The following is a 19,051-nucleotide window of genomic DNA, read 5'->3' as shown; positions in this document are numbered from 1 at the left end:
CGTGTTTCCAGCAGCTATGTGGGCCGCGTTCTAACTGCACATAATAACCCACGCGAAGGCAATGTGTTAACTATGTATTAGGCCCGTAACACACTTGCAGAGTTTTCGCCAGCGAGAAATGTGTTGCGAGAAAATTAAAAAATTGATAACATGGATTCAAATGGACGTCCACACACTGGAAGAGATTCTCGTTCGAGGCAAAAACCTCGCGCGAGTTTCTCGCTGGAATCGGTAGCTCAGCGAATTTTCTTGACACATTTATCAAATATGTTTGACATTTATACTCTTTATGACGATTGAATGTAGGAAAAGATATCACAGGTGGCGATGAATTGTATTGTTTTTATTTGAAAATGAGGAAAGATGACTGATAATTGCAGTCAGAAACTTATCGAACTTGTACGATATCACCCGTAGACCTATTTATATGATACACAGGATGAAAACTATAAAAACACGAAACTTAAAGAAGAAATCTGGAGACTAATACCTACCAGATTGCCTGAGAATAAATAGGCTATATTTTATTTTGATGAGATTTAATAGTATTAATTAAACATTTGAAATGATGTATCTATATGTCTTAACAGTAATTTTAATCAGAATATAGCAAAGAATTCTCTATCATATCATGAATGACAAAAAAGAACTGTGGTCCATTGAACCTGAAATAACGCCTAAACGTATCATCATTCAAATCGAAACCAGTGTCCAAAACTCGCCCTTATTTTCGTAAGATAGAATGTGATTTTCAGATATTTCTGGCTTTAATTTTAGGCCTACTTCTTCTTTTCATTAACATAATATGTTCATGTAACTCCATTTCCTCATCATCTGAATACTCAGATTCAACATAGCGTTCGTACGTAATTTGTAAAGTACGACAATATACTTACAGGTTATATATTTAAGTACGACAATATACGTAAATACATAACCTATAATATTTCCCCCAACGAGTGATTACTGTAATCAGAAAAATGCTTTCTGCATGAAGGCAGTGCATAGATGATCATAGCGAGGTGTGATCTGTAACAGCGAGAACTCGCCAAGTGAGAGGAGGAAGGCCCTTCGCCTCTTTCTCGCAACACATTTCTCGCTGGCGAGAACTCTTCAAGTGTGCTACGGGCGTTACTATTGTTATTAACGCATATCAAAATATTGAAGTATTTATTTTTGAAGAGAGTACTAAAAATTATAAACCTACGAAAATAGCCCTAATCGATCGTAAGTGAAGAAAGCGATGAATGTCAAAGGATTTTGTTTCAATTAATGTATAAAGAGATTAAACATTTTACATATTCATTCTTCCGAAACCGGCCGGGTAGCTCAGTTGGTAGAGTAGCTGACTACGGACTGGAAGGTCCAGGGTTCGATCCCGGGTGGTGACGGGATTTTCTCGTCTCCAAATTTCCAGAATGGTCCACTGAACCTCCTATCAAAGTGAGTACTTGGTCTTTCCCGGGGGTAAAAAGATCTAAGAGTGGTGCCGACCACACCACCTCCTTCTAGTGCCACGGTCCAGAGAGCATGGGGCTCTACCTCCATGATATGTAACATGACTACCTTTACCTTCTTCCGAAACAAAAAAGTACCGGTAATTTAAAATAATTTTGTATAAAATAAATAAGTAGAATTAATAAATAATGAACAAGTAAATACATTTGAAGGCTGTATAGTCCGGATCAGCTTCCTTAATACCCTAAGGGTGAAACCTAACCATTTTTACACTATTCCTAAATATGCTAGTGGATTATAGTGACTTTCTAGTTCTCAGGTTGAATTTTCTTTTACCAACTTCGTTTCGAATTTCGGGTACTGACAAACCATATTACAATTGGCAGTTGTTTTCTAACTGTTATGTTGGCAGCAATGATTTCTGTTTACAGTAGAGCAAACTGATGAAAATGCAAGTAAGTAAATACATTTTTAGGTTAGGTCTCGTGAATCGTAACCTCTTTAGTCAAAGCAATAAATTTCATGTTGCCTGACAAAATAAATTGTAATATTAGATCATACTAATCCTAATTACCAACATAATATGCGAGAAGTCCAGGAAGAAAATATACCATTTCATAAATAAATTATTGAATCATTTAGGAAAAACCTCGCAACATGAGGATGAGATGGGTAAATAAGCAAGACATTGTTATTGTTAACACTATTATTATTATTATTATTATTATTATTATTATTATTTCAGTATATAGCAATGTGATTTTACCCTCTTTGGTGATATCTGGTATTAGGTGGCAACACTGAAGAGATGGCCAAATTGGCCTATTAGGGGCTACTCTTACGTGATCCTCACTATATATTTTGACGAATTTGTTTCTGTGTGAAAGTATGAAATTATTGTTTCATATATACAGACCCAGAAGGAAAATTTTGGCCACCTGAATTTTGTTTCTGGATCTGTACCAAGAATATCTAGCCTACTTAAAATTACAATTATTTGTTTCAGTGAGAAAGGGGCGTACAACCACCGAACCCACGTTTACACAAGAGAAGATATTCGTACAGTGATTGAACATGCTCGCCTGAGGGGAATTAGAGTTATTCCTGAATTCGACAGTCCTGGTAAGCAGTTTAGAATATAGTGCAGCGGAGTAAGTTCTGCACTTAAACTGTGGCCAAAGACAGTCAGTGTTCTATCGCAGAAATATTCGGAGGTTGTAGAGTAGATTTTATTGTAATACTGTGGTCCTCTTTACCACGGAACTACCCTATCATCAGTCCATTGAACTGTCTGATTCAACTCTGCATTTGAAAGAGATTAATATGTTAAGTCAACTGTGGGTTGTGGAATTTTAATAGGTTATTTAACGACCTCGTCGATGGAATTCGTGATAAAAAATGGTATTTGGCGAGATGAAACAGAGTATTTTCCATAACATTACCTGAATTCGTTTTACAATTGGAGAAAACCTCTGAAAAAATCCAACCGTATAATTAACTCAAGCTGGAATCGAACCTACGTTTTGAGAAGGCCTTGGCATGTCAAAATAGAAACTAGAGTGCTGCAGAACAGCACTTATAACTGGTTTATATTCGACCGGTCGCAGAACAATTGGCCAGATTGAACATCCGATCAAATATCCAACTTTCAAGCAGTTACTCCTAATGCTTTGCAGGCTAGACAGAACACCAGGCGCACTTCACCATACAAAAACTCTGATTACATTTTCTGACTAGTCCACACCTGTGGAGTAACTTTCAGCGTGTCTGGCCGCGAAACCAGGTGGCCTGGGTTCGAATCCCGGTCAGGGCAAGTTACTTGGTTGAGGTTTTTTCCGGAGTTTTCCCTCAACCCAATACGAGTAAATGCTGGGAAACTCTCGGTGCTGGACCCAGGACTCATTTCACCGGCATTATAACCTTCATTTCAATCAGATGCTACATAACCTAGATGTTGATACAGCGTTGTAAAATAACCCAATAAAATAAAAATAAAAAAATTTTCTGACTACACAAAGTAAATAACAATTTGAAGGAAATTTACTTCTCCTAATAAAAAAAAGTTCGGAATATTACTGTATTTCTTTCATGTATTAAAATTAGGTACCTTGTTGTTGACTAGTTTCAACCTGTTGTAGGTTATCTTCAGAAGATAGCCAACAACAAGATTACCTGTCTTCTGAAGATAACCTACAACAGGTTGAAACTAGTCAACAACAAGATTATCTTCTGAAGATAACCTACAACAGGTTGAAACTAGCTAATAACAAGATTATCTTCAGAAGATAACCTACAATAGGTTGAAACTAGTCAACAACAAGATTATCTTCAGAAAATAACAAAACATACATGATATCATTTATAACTGTGTATTTATGCAACAGATTTATATGTTTAACTAAACTTCTTTTATCCAATTACACATATATAGGATTTTGTGAAACTACTTCTGTAAAACGTGTAGAGTTTAGAAAAAACCCCTTAATTTTAACATAGTAATAAATATCGGTATTACATATTGGAACTTTGTTTTTTAACTCTTTACTGTGTAGTAATACATCATTTGTAGAAACCAATAGGACAACCAACTTTTTAAAAATGAAAAATATAAAATATTTCAATAAAACAGAAAAAACATAATTTGTGAAATTTTACGTTTCTGCATTTGTCAAGTTTTGAAGGCAGGCAGGCAGGCAGGCAGGCGGGCGGGCGGGCGGGTGGGCAGGCGGGCGGGCAGGCAGATTTTTATTAAGCCATAAGAATGACAAGCATTCATGGCGTCGTCAGTATACAGAAAATTGACAAATACATAATATAATATAATACATCTAGTGCTAAATATGCTAGGATACAGAATTACAAATGTTTTATTTTATACGCTGAAGGTGAGAACGTTTTCGGCGACACAAGCTAATATATACAGTATTATACATAGTGCTTAATACTAATTTACATGTAAAAGCCAATCTTAATTGTACCAAGAAACGGTCTTCAATTGATAAGAAAATATAACATTCTTACTGCTATATGCAGCACATGCCAAAGCATATGCGTGTTGCGATCTGTCGAGTGTTGCGTAATCTGCTTGGAACTGAACAATAAAATACCATAATTTTGTTAAAAAATAAGAAATAAAACAATAAAACAGAATTATTTGAATCCCTGTAATTTGTTATAGGTCGTGATTTATAAAATTAAATTTTACTCGTATTAATGTATGTTGTTAAATGATTCTAGGTCACACAGAGTCCTGGGGATTGGGTCAACCAGACCTACTGACGCCCTGTTACTCAGGGTCCACCCCTGATGGTACATTTGGACCAGTGGATCCTATTCTCGAAACCAGTTATGAATTCTTTAACAAGTTTCTGGCAGAAGCAGTGGAACTGTTCCCTGAAAAATACATACATTTGGGAGGAGACGAAGTCAGTTTTGATTGTTGGTAAGTCGCAGGATGAGGAAAGAACTGGCTGGGAAAGAGAAGATGAGTTGGTTGGTTTAATATTTATGGTCTACTCGTATCATTTCGTTATTTAGAGAGCTTTCTTTCGAAAGCATTCCAAATATGTTAATAAGAATACTGTCGATTAGAAATGAGACTAAATTATGACGTGTTAATAAGCAAGGGCATCACATCAGGGGAGCCCATGTCTCCCCAATTTCATCTTCCTCAATAAAAATCTGAAACATTTTCATATTTAATGTAATATTATTTAAAATTATACTAATGAGAGAAGAATCCCAAGAGAAGTTTTAAAATATTGTTTAGACAAAGCAGAGAATTGAGAACTCCATTAAAAACCAAAAGAGAATAGGTAAGATGCCTTACCTATGATAGAATAAATTCTTTAATATACTTACTTGCTTATTTATGGCTTTTAAGGAACCCGGAGGTTCATTGCTGCCCTCACATAAGCCCGCCATCAGTTGCTATCGTGTGCAACATTAATCCAGTCTCTATCATCATATCCCACCTTCTTCAAATCCATTTTAATATTATCCTCCCATCTACGTCTCAGCCTACCCATAGGTCTTTTTCCCTCTGGTCTCCCAACTAGCACTCTATATGCATTTCTGGATTCGCCCATACGTGCTACATGCCCTGCCAATCTCAAACGTCTGAATTTAATGTTCCTAATTACGTCAGATGAAGAATACAATGCGTGCAGTTCTGCGTTGTGTATCTTTCTTCATTCCCCTTTAACTTCATCCCTCTTAGCCCCAAATATTTTCCTAAGAACTTTATTCTCAAACACCTTTAATCTCTGTTCCTCTCTCAAAGTGAAAGTCGAAGTTTCACAACAATACAGAACAACCAGTAATATAACTGTTTTATAAATTCTAACTTTCAGATTTTTTGACAGCAGACTAGGAAGCTTCTCAACCGAATACTAATAGACATTTTCCATATTTATTCTGCGTTTAATTCCCTCCTTACTGTCATTTATATTTGTTACTATTGCTCCAAGATATTTAAATTTTTTCACCTCTTCGAAGGATAAAATTCCAATTTTTATATTTTCATTTCGTACAATATTCTGGTCACGAGACATAATCATATCCCTTGTCTTTTCGGGATTTACTTCCAAACCTATCGCTTTACTTGCCTTAAGTAAAATTTCCGTGTTTTCCCTAATCGTTTGTGGATTTCCTCTTAATATATTCATGTCATCCACACAGACAAAAAGCTGATGTAACCCGTTCAATTCCAAACCCCTCTCTGTTATCCTGTACTTTCCTAATGGCATATTATAGAGTGAAGTTAAAAAGTAAAGGTGATAGTGCCTCTCCTTGCTTTAGCCAGCAATGAATTGGAAAAGCATCCGACAGAAACTGGCCTATACGGACTCTGCTGTGCATATCACTGTAACATGGATTAGAAATTTCTAATCATTTCATCTCTGTGCTGAAACACAATAAAATACTTACTTACTTACTGGCTTTTAAGGAACTCGGAGGTTCATTGCCGCCCTCACATAAGCCCGCCATTGATCCCTATCCTGAGCAAGATTAATCCAGTCTCTACCATCATATCCTACCTCCCTGAAATCCATTTTAATATTATCTTCCCATCTACGTCTCGGCCTCCCCAAAGGTCTTTTTCCTGCCGACCTCCCAACTAACACTCTATATGCATTTCTGGATTCGCCCATACGTGCTACATGCCCTGCCCATCTCAAACGTCTGGATTTAATGTTCCTAATTATGTCAGGTGAAGAATATAATGTGTGCAGCTCTGCGTTGTGTAACTTTCTCCATTCTCCTGTAACTTCATCCCTCTTCGCCCCAAATATTTTCCTAAGAACCTTATTCTCAAACACTCTTAATCTCTGTTCCTCTCTCAAAGTGAGAGTCCAAGTTTCACAACCATACAGAACAACCGGCAATATAACTGTTTTATAAATTCTAACTTTCAGATTTTTCGACAGTAGACTAGATGACAAAAGACACAATAAAATAGGGATTAAAATATTTCCCTTCTCATTTTTCAGGGCCAGTAATCCAGATATCCTCCAATTCATGGAATCCCGTAATATAACAGGAAACTTTGGCAAACTTGAAGAAATCTACATTCAAAGGCTTCTTGATATGACTGCAAATCTAAGTGCAAACTCTCTCGTGTGGCAAGAAGTTCTTGACAATGGAGTCATTCTGCCTGAAGGCACCGTAGTCCATGTTTGGACAGGAGATATGGAAGAGGAACTAGAGAAGGTTAGTAAGTGAAACATTTAGGTGTAGGATCTGGGTTGAGGGAAGAGGTGACTCGCCAAGAAAAATGGTTTTCTCTCTCAAAATGAATAAATTTCGCTGCAAACTGCAACTCGTTAAATTACCGAATATGCCTTAATAGTTTCACTGGCAGTGGTGTACGAAAAAGTTTGTTATTTGGGGTCATTATTAAAATTATTTACAATTTAACATTATCGGTATTTAAAATTTCGTGTATTATTATTATTATTATTATTATTATTATTATTATTATTATTATTATTATTATTACTTTTTAGATGGATCTCTAAATCCTAATAATGGGACATCAGGGGCAGGGTATTATATTCCAAAATATCAAGAAAGTTATTTCATACCATGTTCATCCTCCTCCAGTCTTGACACTGAATTGCTATAGTCCTGTTGCTCTAATTTCCGGCAGCCAATCGCGTTGCAGTTTGGCTATATTTAAACGTGTGCGTCTTGTGATTCGTTTAGGAAGACGTCATGCATTTCTTAAGGCTTGATAAATACTTAATATAATCGCCCGCCATTTTGGCTCTTTCATTGGCGTTCGCAGAAAACACACGAAGACGTTATTTGCCGCTCAATTATTTGCTGAAGGATATTAGTTTAAAGTTAACTTAAAGCCTTTAAAAGATATTTATTATTAATGTACATAATATTAAGCCTAATATAGAAATTGAGGATAAAATTATTCCAGTTTGGATAATTTTATTATTATGGAATTGATTATTTCGTTTTATTTATTATCATAGGAGCTACGACATGATAATGTTTAATGGTGTGGCAAATAGATTTCTCGTATGGTAACTCGGCAACGAAAGAACAAAAATGGCGAACGATACTACCTAACTAGACTTTATAGAGACTTCACTTCCTAAGACGTAAGCAAAGAGGAGGAGTCACGCTGGGAATAACAGCGTCGCGACTATAGCTATTGATGCTGCTCTTCACTGTGTTACTCAAATTTCTGAAAAATCTATTTGCATACTTACCGACTCCAAGGGGGCTATATTTAATATAATTAAATATGTACCAAACCTATATGCACATAGAATTATTCCAATTCAGAAACAACTAAGTAAATTAAAAGAACTCCAAAAGGAAATAACATTTCAAAGGATACCTATCATTGTGGTATACCTGGAAACGAGAAAGTCGATAATATTGCAAAACAGGCAACATAATTTGCAACCAAGACCTCTTCAAGTGATATCTCTATCCAGTGCTTTTGCTTCAGTAAAGTCTCATTTTACAAACCTATGAATCAACAATTGGCTCTCTTCTGACAAAGGAAAAATTTTACAGTCTGTACAAAAGAAACCAAATGACCTGGAAATGTACAAAAACTTGCCCAGACATGTTCAAACATTTTAAACAAGAGCCAGAACAGGTCACATTGTCACTCAATTGTACCTACACCGATTTCACATTTCTGATAATCCTACTTGTCTGTGGTGTAATAATCATGATGAAGATCTGGGCCACATTCTTCTATACTGTCCATCCATTAACCACAAAAGAAGTAAATTAAAATCATCAGTACCAGTTGCAGAAGACACAGCCCTGCAATATATATTGACTACACCCCACCTCTGGCTACTAGCAACAGGCATCTATAATGAACACCGATCAAAATACCCCTCATTTCTCGTGAAAAACAACAACTGAATAGACTACAGTGGACTATAGTGGACTTTATGTTGTCAGCAAATAGCTGGATACGTTAAGAAGATTGATTGATTATTATTACTTTAATTTTCAGTGAATATTCGAACCTAAAGTGAATGTATTATTTGTGTTGTGTGATGTGTTTTAATAAAGAAAGCATACACAGTTTTTTGCACGAACTTTAATTTTATTAAATATTCGAACTTAAAATTAGTGTATTATTTGTGTGTTTTAATAAGGAAAATCCACACAGTTATTATGTTTATTCAGTTATGAGCAAGGGATAGAGAAATAAGCTTCATATGACTCAGTGGCGGTTCCTCAGGGGAGGGAAGGGAGGAACGTCCTCCTCACATTTTTCTTCTTTTGAAAGTAAATGCCAAATAAAATATGTGCCTTGAAATTCGAGGAAGATTCGATAATTTTTAAGTTCACAGCTATAAGCAAACCTCGGTTGATCGAGTTTTTAACGACGTGCGCTCATATGCTGCTAGAAAATTATGAGAAAGATGCAAGATTGTTTGTGTGGAGGAAAGCCAATCCTTTCCTCCTTTACTGCAGTTAACAAACATAGACAACAATGCACTAGCGGCCAGAGAAAGAAGTAGAGTTTTAAAGCAAGTAAATGAACGGAAAGGGAGGAGATCCTCCTCTGAATCAGCGCATGGGTGGGAAATAGAAACCGACAGCAAGCTCACTACCGCTGCCACCTAACGATGTTGCATTCAACCAAACTATAACACATCTAGGAGGAGGCACAATAAGAACAGTTTTAACGCAAAGCTATGAAAGACACCATATAAACTTTTTTTAATTATAATTAAAAAAATATTATTCATTGCACTTTATATAAGCTACTATTTATGGTTTGAAACTTTCGAGGATATCTGAAAGTTGAAGTTGGATTTATATAAAACAAAGAGGAAGTAGTTCTAAGTTAGTATCGTAGATCTTTTTGGCCCCTGAAATTCACTTCCATTCATTGTCTACTAGACAGGACAACAGCCAAGTTGTCAGTATTGTACAAATATATTTGAAATTGAAAGTAGGTACTCCAAACTGCATTATTTTTAACATAAAAAATTAATCGGCCACTGGCAGCTTTGAACAATAATGGTAGTATGACTTTACAAGAACTGACATTCTTCAAAAGCCTGTGATACTGAACTTGTAAAATGTACATGTGGCAACACAGACCATGTGGGTGGGTGCAGTGTTCTCACTTTCCTAACAGATTATTTCCCATTCCCACTTCAGTAAAACGGTTCTGGTTACGTGTTAGTAGTTGGTCTCTTCCAACACGTGTGATGCTGTAGTTCGCGCGAAAAATGCTGCGAGGTTGTTAATTTCCTTGTAATTGTTATTTGTGCAATTATTCAACAATGAATGGAAGTGAAAACGTAATATATTTTGGAAAATTTAGGAAACTCAGTTTACAAGAATAGAAGGGAAGGCCAACCCCAACACAACCTGGTCTTACATGTATGCATGTAGGCTAATTTGTAGCATGTTTCATTCAAGAAGGTGTCATTTCGTGCTGTTAACTTCTTTCCTCCTCCTAAGAAATACGCAGGAGCCGCCACTGGTATGACTGCAGTGTCAAAATTTGGCACCGTGAAATACGAACTTTTTTTTGTATATGTTGTTGTTGTTTTCTAATGCCAGGCGTTTGACAATAAAGTCATTTGACCTCTTGCACTCCAATATTTTTCAAAGATATTATCATGACCAGTCAATGAAGCACAGATTTTGAGGTGTTCCGAATCCATTTCTTGGTTTGAGTTGCACAATGGGCAGTTAGGGGACTGATATATTCCAATTCTATGCAGGTGTTTAGCCAAACAATCATGGCCTGTTGCCAATCTAAATGCAGCTACAGACGATTTTCGTGGTAAATCGGGAATTAACTGTGGATTATGATGCAGAGAGTTCCATTTTTTCCCTTGGGATTGTGTTATCAAATTTTGTTTGTTGAAGTCTAAGTATGTAGATTTAATAAATCTCTTCACAGAGTAATACGTAGATTTAGTAACAGGTCTGTAAGTAGCAGTGCTGCCCTTCTTTGCTAAAGCATCCGCAGTCTCGTTTCCCAGGATTCCACAATGGGATGGTATCCATTGGAATACAATTCTTTTATTGAGTGATATTAATTGAGAGAGCATTTTAGTTATTTCTGCTGTTTGAGATGAAGGTGTGCGTTTAGAGACTATTGATAGAATAGCTGCTTTGGAGTCTGACAATATAACTGCATCCTAAATTTATTGATGTGGCATAGAAGATTCCTGAGACATTCACTTATTGCAATGATTTCACCATCAAAACTTGTTGTTCCATATCCAAGAGATCTATAAAGTGAGAAGAGACAGCACGTAACACCTGCACCGGCACCTTGTTCTCTGGAGATCATGGATCCGTCAGTGTATAAATGAAGCCAGTTTTATGGAGGGTACCTAATATTATTTGTCTCTAAAGACAATTGTTTCAGTATTTCAGTGTTTACTTCTGATTTCAGTATTTCTTCTGTTAAATTTAGATTATATTCCATATTTAATAGAGTTAAAGGGTTTGGTTTAATTTGTAGGTTTTCTTTTAAATTCGGGATATTGATTTTCCGTTTTAATTCTTGAACAATGGATATGAAACTTTTTTGAGTTTTCAATCTACCGAGAGGACTGTATGAATGCCAATTGTTTCCTGGTAATCTAATAAGTTTTTCATAATGAATCAGTGCTTTTTCATCTATTGTCACTTTGATGCTGTTAATATTAGTGAGGAATCTCATAGAATCTATTGGAGTTGTTTTGATTCCACCAGTAATGAGTCTGAAAGTTGGTTTTGAACATATTCTATTTCGTTTATGAAAGGTGAAGTAATTAAAATTTCTCCGCAGTATGTCAGCACTGGCTGTATAAACATTTTGTATGTAGTGTTCAAAGTATTCCTAGAGCATCCCCATTTCTTTCCTGCTAGTCTTTTTAGAAGGGAGAATCTTTTACGAGCTTTTTCAGAAATGTATTTCAAATGGTTGCTCCATGTTAACTTATTTGTTTGTATATAGGTAGCAGTATTTATTCAATTATCCGGAACTAGCCTGGTCCCTTTGGTGCCAGATAAGATGGGTTCTACTGTATCGTAAGTTTAAGTTTAGTGACGTTAATATTGACATCTTGTTATTTCTAGGTAACAGCAGAAGGCCATCCTGCTCTTGTGTCTGCTTGTTGGTATCTCGATCACCTCGCCAGTGGTGGAGACTGGCACAAATTTTATACCTGTGATCCAAACAGTTTCAATGGAACTGAAGAACAGAAGAGCCTGGTGATTGGAGGAGAGGCCTGCATGTGGAGCGAGTTTGCAGACGCTTCCAATTTGTCACCCAGGGTGTGGCCCAGGGCGGCTGCAGCAGCTGAACGTCTGTGGTCCTCGGTGGCTTTGGACTTCAATGAAGCGGATCCGAGAATGGAGGAACATGTCTGCAGACTCAACAGTCGTGGCATTCCTGCTCAACCAGCGAACGGACCTGGATATTGTCCTTATACAGCGTATTATCATTGACCCTTGAATACGAAGTCATGACAGAATTGCATTAATCTTACTAAAAAAAAAATATATTTTCCTCTTTTAATGAAGAGACTTGAGAACGTGACTTATGAAACGAAATTTTCTTAACACTAAATAATCATCCATGTTGAATCTTTCGTACACTACTTTTAACACTTGAATACACACTGGAACTCGAAAACAATAACTCCATAAATTTCCTAGACATCACCATAACAAAAAGTTGGCAACAAACACACCTTCAAAATATACAGAAAACCAACCACCACCACCACACACATACACAACACTTCTAATCACCCCACACAACACAAACATGCTGCATTCAGGACAATGGTACACAGATTACTCAACATACCCATGAGCCAACAACACTACAATGAAGAAGTGAACACAATCAAGTACATAGCACAAGAAAATGATTATAACCCAAATATAAGGAAGACAAAACAAAAACTCAACAAACACAAAAACACACAAAACACAACACAAACACAAGATCACAAGAAATACATCACACTAACATACGAAAACAAAAACACAAACAAGATCGCATCCTCATTCAGAGAACAGAATTACAACATAGCATACAGAACAGAAAAAACACTACAAAGACATCTCAACACACAAACAACACAAACAAATAAATACAACCACACAGGAGTATACAAACTCACATGCAATAGTTGCGACGGTTTCTACATTGGATAGACAGGCAGATCATTCCAAACTCGATACAAAGAACACATTAAAGCAATAACCAGAGGACACAATACATCTACATATACCGCACACATAACTAATGCTAACCATACATACAATAACATAAATACAGACATGGAAATCCTACACATACAACCCAAAAACCAAAAACTCAACACACTAGAACATTATGAAATATACAGACACACCAAAACACACCCTGATCAAATTCTCAACACACAGATCAATTTCAGAACACACACACTATTTGACACCACATTTCAACACTTTTCAACAATCGAACGCACCCACACAACAGGCAGCAAAGTTCGAGATGACGCCGAGATCTAGTAGGCTCTGAGGATGGTGTGAAGAAACACCGAAACAGCTGTAAGCCGCACATGCTTACACAATGAACACGAGTAAGATCGCCACTTAATCAATTACTAAATAATATTTACTGTACACTGTGTTTCAAAATTATGGTAACACCTTCCTATGATATTAAGAATCCTATTTTATGGTGAACAAAAATCTTCAATTTCGGTGTAGAAACTTGGTTAATTTCAGTGTTATTTCACACACACACATCCCAGTCAATTAGCCTGCAGACAGTCAAGCATATACTTTGACAAAGACAAGTACTTTGAGATAACATAAGAATAGCAGGCGGATTCTGGCTTGTAACTAATTCTGACCTAGTAAATAAGTACTGTACACAAAACTTTTTCATAACTTTGTAACTTTTTCATAAAGTTTTGAGATGAACAACGTATGTGACCCGTTGCGCGAAAAGGGACCTGAAGTCGTGACAGGAAATTTTACAGGAGAACAAAATAACGAATTTGTGGTTTAAAAACTGCATTTCTATTTTTTGACATTTTGCGCTACCTGTAGGCTTTTTTTGCTTCTTAAATATCTAAATCTTTCTTATGGTTGCTAAGAAAACAAGTGAAAACTTTAATTGCATTTTTCTCGAAAAGTACATAATGTAATAAGAAACATTCGATAAGTGAGTAGCTTAATATCAAAGACGGAGATCTGACCTCAATCGAAATTTAGATAGCTGTGGTTTTTTATACAATTTTTCATGCTCTTTCCAGTTATAGTGAAACCATATGCAAACTCTGACACTATATTTATAAAATAAATTGTGTTAAATATTACAAAGAACACTAGAACAAAACTATGCAGACGACAGATGTCTGTCTTTGATATTAAGCTACTCAAGTAATATATTAAAAGCTATAGAATCTAGAACCATGGATTTTTTTAATGCTCAGTATTTCATCCTCTTTTTGAAAAAAAAAAAAAAAAATCCGACTTTAGGTCCCATTTTCTGCAACTAGTCACATATAATCAAAAATCATACTCTAGAAACGGAAAAGTCCATTGGAATACTTATGGTTTGGCAAACAATGTACATACAACAATGAGTAGAACTTCTTACAACATGTAAAGGAAATCCTGACGCTATACTTATCTTTATTGCTAATGTAATTGAAAAATTTGTAACTAGGAAAACGTAGAGTTTCTTAATTTTGAATTATTATTGCTTATGTACAGTAATTGGTAAATTTGTAAGTAGGGAGGTATAGGGTTCATAATTTGAAATGGTATTTTACTATGATTTTGTTTTCTTTGTACAGACCCAGGAACAAAATTTGGTCCACCTGAATTTTCCATATTTCATATTCCATATTATCACATAGACATTTATTGATTATGCAATTGGTAAATTTTTAAGTATGAACATGCAATTATTCAGAAATTTCAAAACATGTAATATTACGATCTATGTAATGGGGCATGTTGTTGAACTACATAAAAAATACAAACACAAACACAAATATAAATTTGATGTGATTTCCTATTTAAAAAATGACTTTTTGACTTTCGTTGTGCAAAATATAATATACTACCGATACTGAATATTCCTACAAAGACGAGAAATTTGCATCATCAAGGGGATCGTAAAGATTTTTGTTCATTTTAACAATACTTATAATTTTCTTCTGATACCTGTTGTGTAGAGAATTCAGTGTAATAGTCTCATAAAGTTTCTGTGAATAATATAAACTAATTGGCATCACAATATATTCAGCCTACTTTATACCAGTATTTAAAAATAAAGACATTCAAAATAGGTACGGTTTAAATATTACATTAAAAATTCTCTTTTGTAATAGAGTCTGAATATTAAATTCAAAATTTTGTACATAAATATCAATGCAAAACAGATTAGGTACATTTAAATCACAATTAAAAAAAAATTTACTAGACTACGTAATTAAAACAAAATCTTAAATCCAGCTCACTCCAATCATTGTCGTGTCTGCCAACAGTACAGTGGGTAGAGAACTTAGCTGTATCGCCTGTATCAAAGCTTATTGTATTAATTCACGCTCATATTATGTGACTTCCAATAAATATAATTATGTTTTGGACATTTTGAATTAAAATTTCGCAAAAAACAAACAAACAAACGAAATTAAAAATGTATCTTGAAAAACATTAATTTCGAATAAATTCGTTCTAAACACATAATTTTTACGTATGTACTACATTTTGCGTTATTTCAAGAGTTTAAACTTACGATATTTTCATCTGTAAAGGCTTGAAACATACAATTCTTGCTTTTATCAACCGAAGACTGTAAATTAATTTTGTCTATAGGTTTTAATTGATGGACAATCTGGAACTTATATAAATGAAAGCTCAAGTCCTTACTCCATATTCTGTGTACATTAGCGAGAGATTAATACTGCTGGAAGTCGTCACAATGATTGTTTAGGAATCTGAACAATACTGGTAGCGGTTCTTATAGCCTCAATCTTTGCTAGTGTTATAATGGTTCCCTGTTTGCCTGGTGGTCTTTTCTTGAAAATTTCTTAGCCATGTGTTGAGGCATAATATTGACGGCACTACATCATGTCTTCCAAGATTGTAGTGATGTCAAAATGCTCTTCTTATAGCGGTTGGACTGTCATTGTTGTTATAAAAAATAATATTTTATTGCTATGGCACTTTGAGACATAGACATCTCCCTACATACAAAAGTGACATGAAATGGTTAAACATTAGACATTGATTCAGTATTGCTATCATTCCCCGCCTAAATTTTCTAAAGGAATGAAAAAATTTCGTTTCATTGAGTCACCAAGTACAAATATAAAATTACGTATAAGCCATTTTGTAAATAGTTATTCCGTAGATATTAGATTGTTTTATGCTGATTTGTAAGTTTATGAATTGTGCAGGACTTACATTCAGAGAGAACAGGACATTATTATAAAAGTAATGACACATGAAAATAAATTGTGATATCTGTATATCCAAACTATTTGTACAAAATATTTTCAATAAAATGAATACCGGTACACTAAGAAGAATTTGTATCATAAGGATGACTTATTTTCACGTTGTTGCACACACTTCACAAACATTCATTCATTCATTCATTCATTCATTCATTCATTCATTTATTTTATTCCATAGATCTTACATGAGCAATGAAGCTTTAAGATGTGGAACATGTCAACATTTTACAATATTATAATTACAATTTTTACAAATTTTTATAGTTTTACAATTTAGTAATTTTCTACAATTTTTACAATTTTGTACAATTTTTTTACATTTACATTCAGTTAATGATGCTGGTTAAAAATAATTTAAGTGGAAAAAACAGACATGATTGTGAATTCAGAATTCATAATGATTCAAAACAAAGCTAATAAAATAAGTAATGAACGTAATAATTTACAATATTAATAATTAAAAGTAACTGGAAATTTTATAAGAAAAACTGAATTAACGGAAGTGAGATTTCTTTATTCTGTGACTAATTTACACTTCCGGTACTGAAAAAAACAGAAGTATTTTTATAGTGAACAATTAAGCATTTTCATCTTAAATGAAAGGTTAGACTCAAATATGGTGGTCGAGTCGCTATCGTCTCGGGTTCAAATCCCCTGGCTGACCAATCTGAATGTGGGTTTCTGCCACTCACGAAGCTGAATGTTGAATTGGAATTTAATTTCCATCTACTCTAACCTACTGTATGTTTTCTATATAATACATGTCCGTGTTGTCTTTCGAAGGTGGTCCCTGCATTGAGCTGATCCCTCACCATGGAAGTACCTTCATTATTCATGTCTCGTGTGTGATTCCAAAGAATCACTTCTTCTCTAAAGGCACTGGCACCTAAAAAGGAGGTTAAGCAAGGATTAAGAAAGAAGAATGAAAATAAATGATATGGACATGTTCTGAGGATAGAAAAGGACAAGACTACCAAAATTCTTCTGTTTTTCAAACCTGAAGAGAGAGAACTCCAAAGAAGGGAGAGGCAAAGATGTGATGACTCATTCTCCTGTCACTGGAAAAAGGTGAAGTGAAGATGATGATGATAAAATATCCTGAATTATTAATAAAATATGACTGAAAAATATAAACTGCTCAGTTTTGTTTATAAACTGCTACTATATCATTTTTACTTCAAATGAAAGAAATGATAACATGTTCCAAGGTGCAACGTTTCTCCACATTCAATACTTTTCCTACCTCATTTTTCTTGAATCTTATTTTGAAGAATACGAGAAATAAATACATTTATTTTTCTGTAAATGAAGTTGCTGGTATGGTAAACAGTAAGTGTATGCAGAATGTAGAATGTAATATATTTTTTTAACCAATGCCACCAGGTTGTCTTTTCGACATTTCTGGTCTTCTCTCCTGGCATTGGCTTAGTTGCAACCCACTTCTAAGGTTGGGGTGCCTGGAAGGCGGAGTTACATTACCCCAATGATTATGATTATATGGTACCAGGAGTAGTCTTAAATCTAAACTTAACCAAAATTCCAGATCATGGACGAACACAGGAATAATCCCCTTTAAGGAAAAATTACTGTGTTGTAACTGGAAATCGAACCTGGGACCTCATGAACTATAGCCAGAAGCTCTGACCACTAGACCATGAGGTGTAGAATGTAATATTGTTACTGGTAATTGTAAAATTTACTTCATAAACTAGTCCTGAACTTGGAAAGTTGTGGATATCCTACAGATTTATGGTACCTGTACTTAATTTTCTGCATAAAAAGTTTACAGTATACACCAAGCTGGTGCATTCTACCAGAAAAATGTACCATACTGTTAGAAAATAGTGTTTATATTTGAGCACAGTAACTATATCAAACCTTTTAGCCTAATGTTAGTCCTATTACAGGGTTGAGAACAATAATTTGTTGTCTAGATAAAAGGCAGATGGAGTTAGTTGTTATTGAACTACACATATAATCTAGTATTTATCGAAATCATTAAGATGAAATCTAGCCAACTGACAACAAAAGTAACGGTCCTGGAACAATTTTTCCCTTGAAATTATTAAAATCAGCTTTACAGGGAGCTATACCTGAAAAAGCCAGATTTGTTTAATATAGAAATTCATTGTTCACTGTTTAACTTTTGTTAGTGTTTGTTACAATGTCAATAAGATTCTTGATAGACTACCTAACCATCCAAAACTGTATTCTTAACAATAAAAAAGCTATCGCAAAATGTGAACTTTTTTGAGTAAATTTCAACACAAAACACCACATACTTAACGAATTAATGAGAAAATTATAAAGGAACCTGAGGGTTTTTTTTTTCGGGATTCTTCTTTTTTTTGTCTACTATCATTCTCCTGTCACGTTCCATTTCAATATTAGTATCATTACCAGTACAATATCATCACCTAATAATGGTGGTAGTATGATATAATTTTGTAATTGGCGTAAAAATGGCATCAGGCTGTGGAAGTTATAGTCGAAGACTTTACTAGGTCTTTGCTGTAATAGGTTTTTTTATTTGGACTGGACGGAAACATTTTAGAGGGACTCTGTTGGAATCATAGAGCTGTTCAACCTGAATCGACGGATGACACCAA

General features: G+C 34.9%; 1 protein-coding gene across 1 annotated transcript in view; it reads left to right on the top strand.

The window, feature by feature from the left end:
- Positions 1 to 12,563, top strand: part of LOC138696861 (beta-hexosaminidase subunit beta-like) — a 51,456-nt gene extending 38,893 nt beyond the window's left edge. The window contains exons 5-8 of the mRNA XM_069822312.1: positions 2,465 to 2,580; positions 4,696 to 4,900; positions 6,951 to 7,170; positions 12,043 to 12,563. Coding sequence (XP_069678413.1) covers positions 2,465 to 2,580; positions 4,696 to 4,900; positions 6,951 to 7,170; positions 12,043 to 12,414 — 913 coding nt within the window. The 3' untranslated portion in view covers positions 12,415 to 12,563. The remainder of the gene's footprint in view (positions 1 to 2,464; positions 2,581 to 4,695; positions 4,901 to 6,950; positions 7,171 to 12,042) is intronic.
- Positions 12,564 to 19,051: the final 6,488 nt, after the last annotated feature.

Source organism: Periplaneta americana, chromosome 3 (genome assembly GCF_040183065.1).
Source record: "Periplaneta americana isolate PAMFEO1 chromosome 3, P.americana_PAMFEO1_priV1, whole genome shotgun sequence".
In the NCBI taxonomy this organism is placed as follows: domain Eukaryota; kingdom Metazoa; phylum Arthropoda; class Insecta; order Blattodea; family Blattidae; genus Periplaneta; species Periplaneta americana.
Note: the sequence above shows the minus strand (reverse complement) of the source record. Positions and strands in the feature narration are given on the sequence as shown.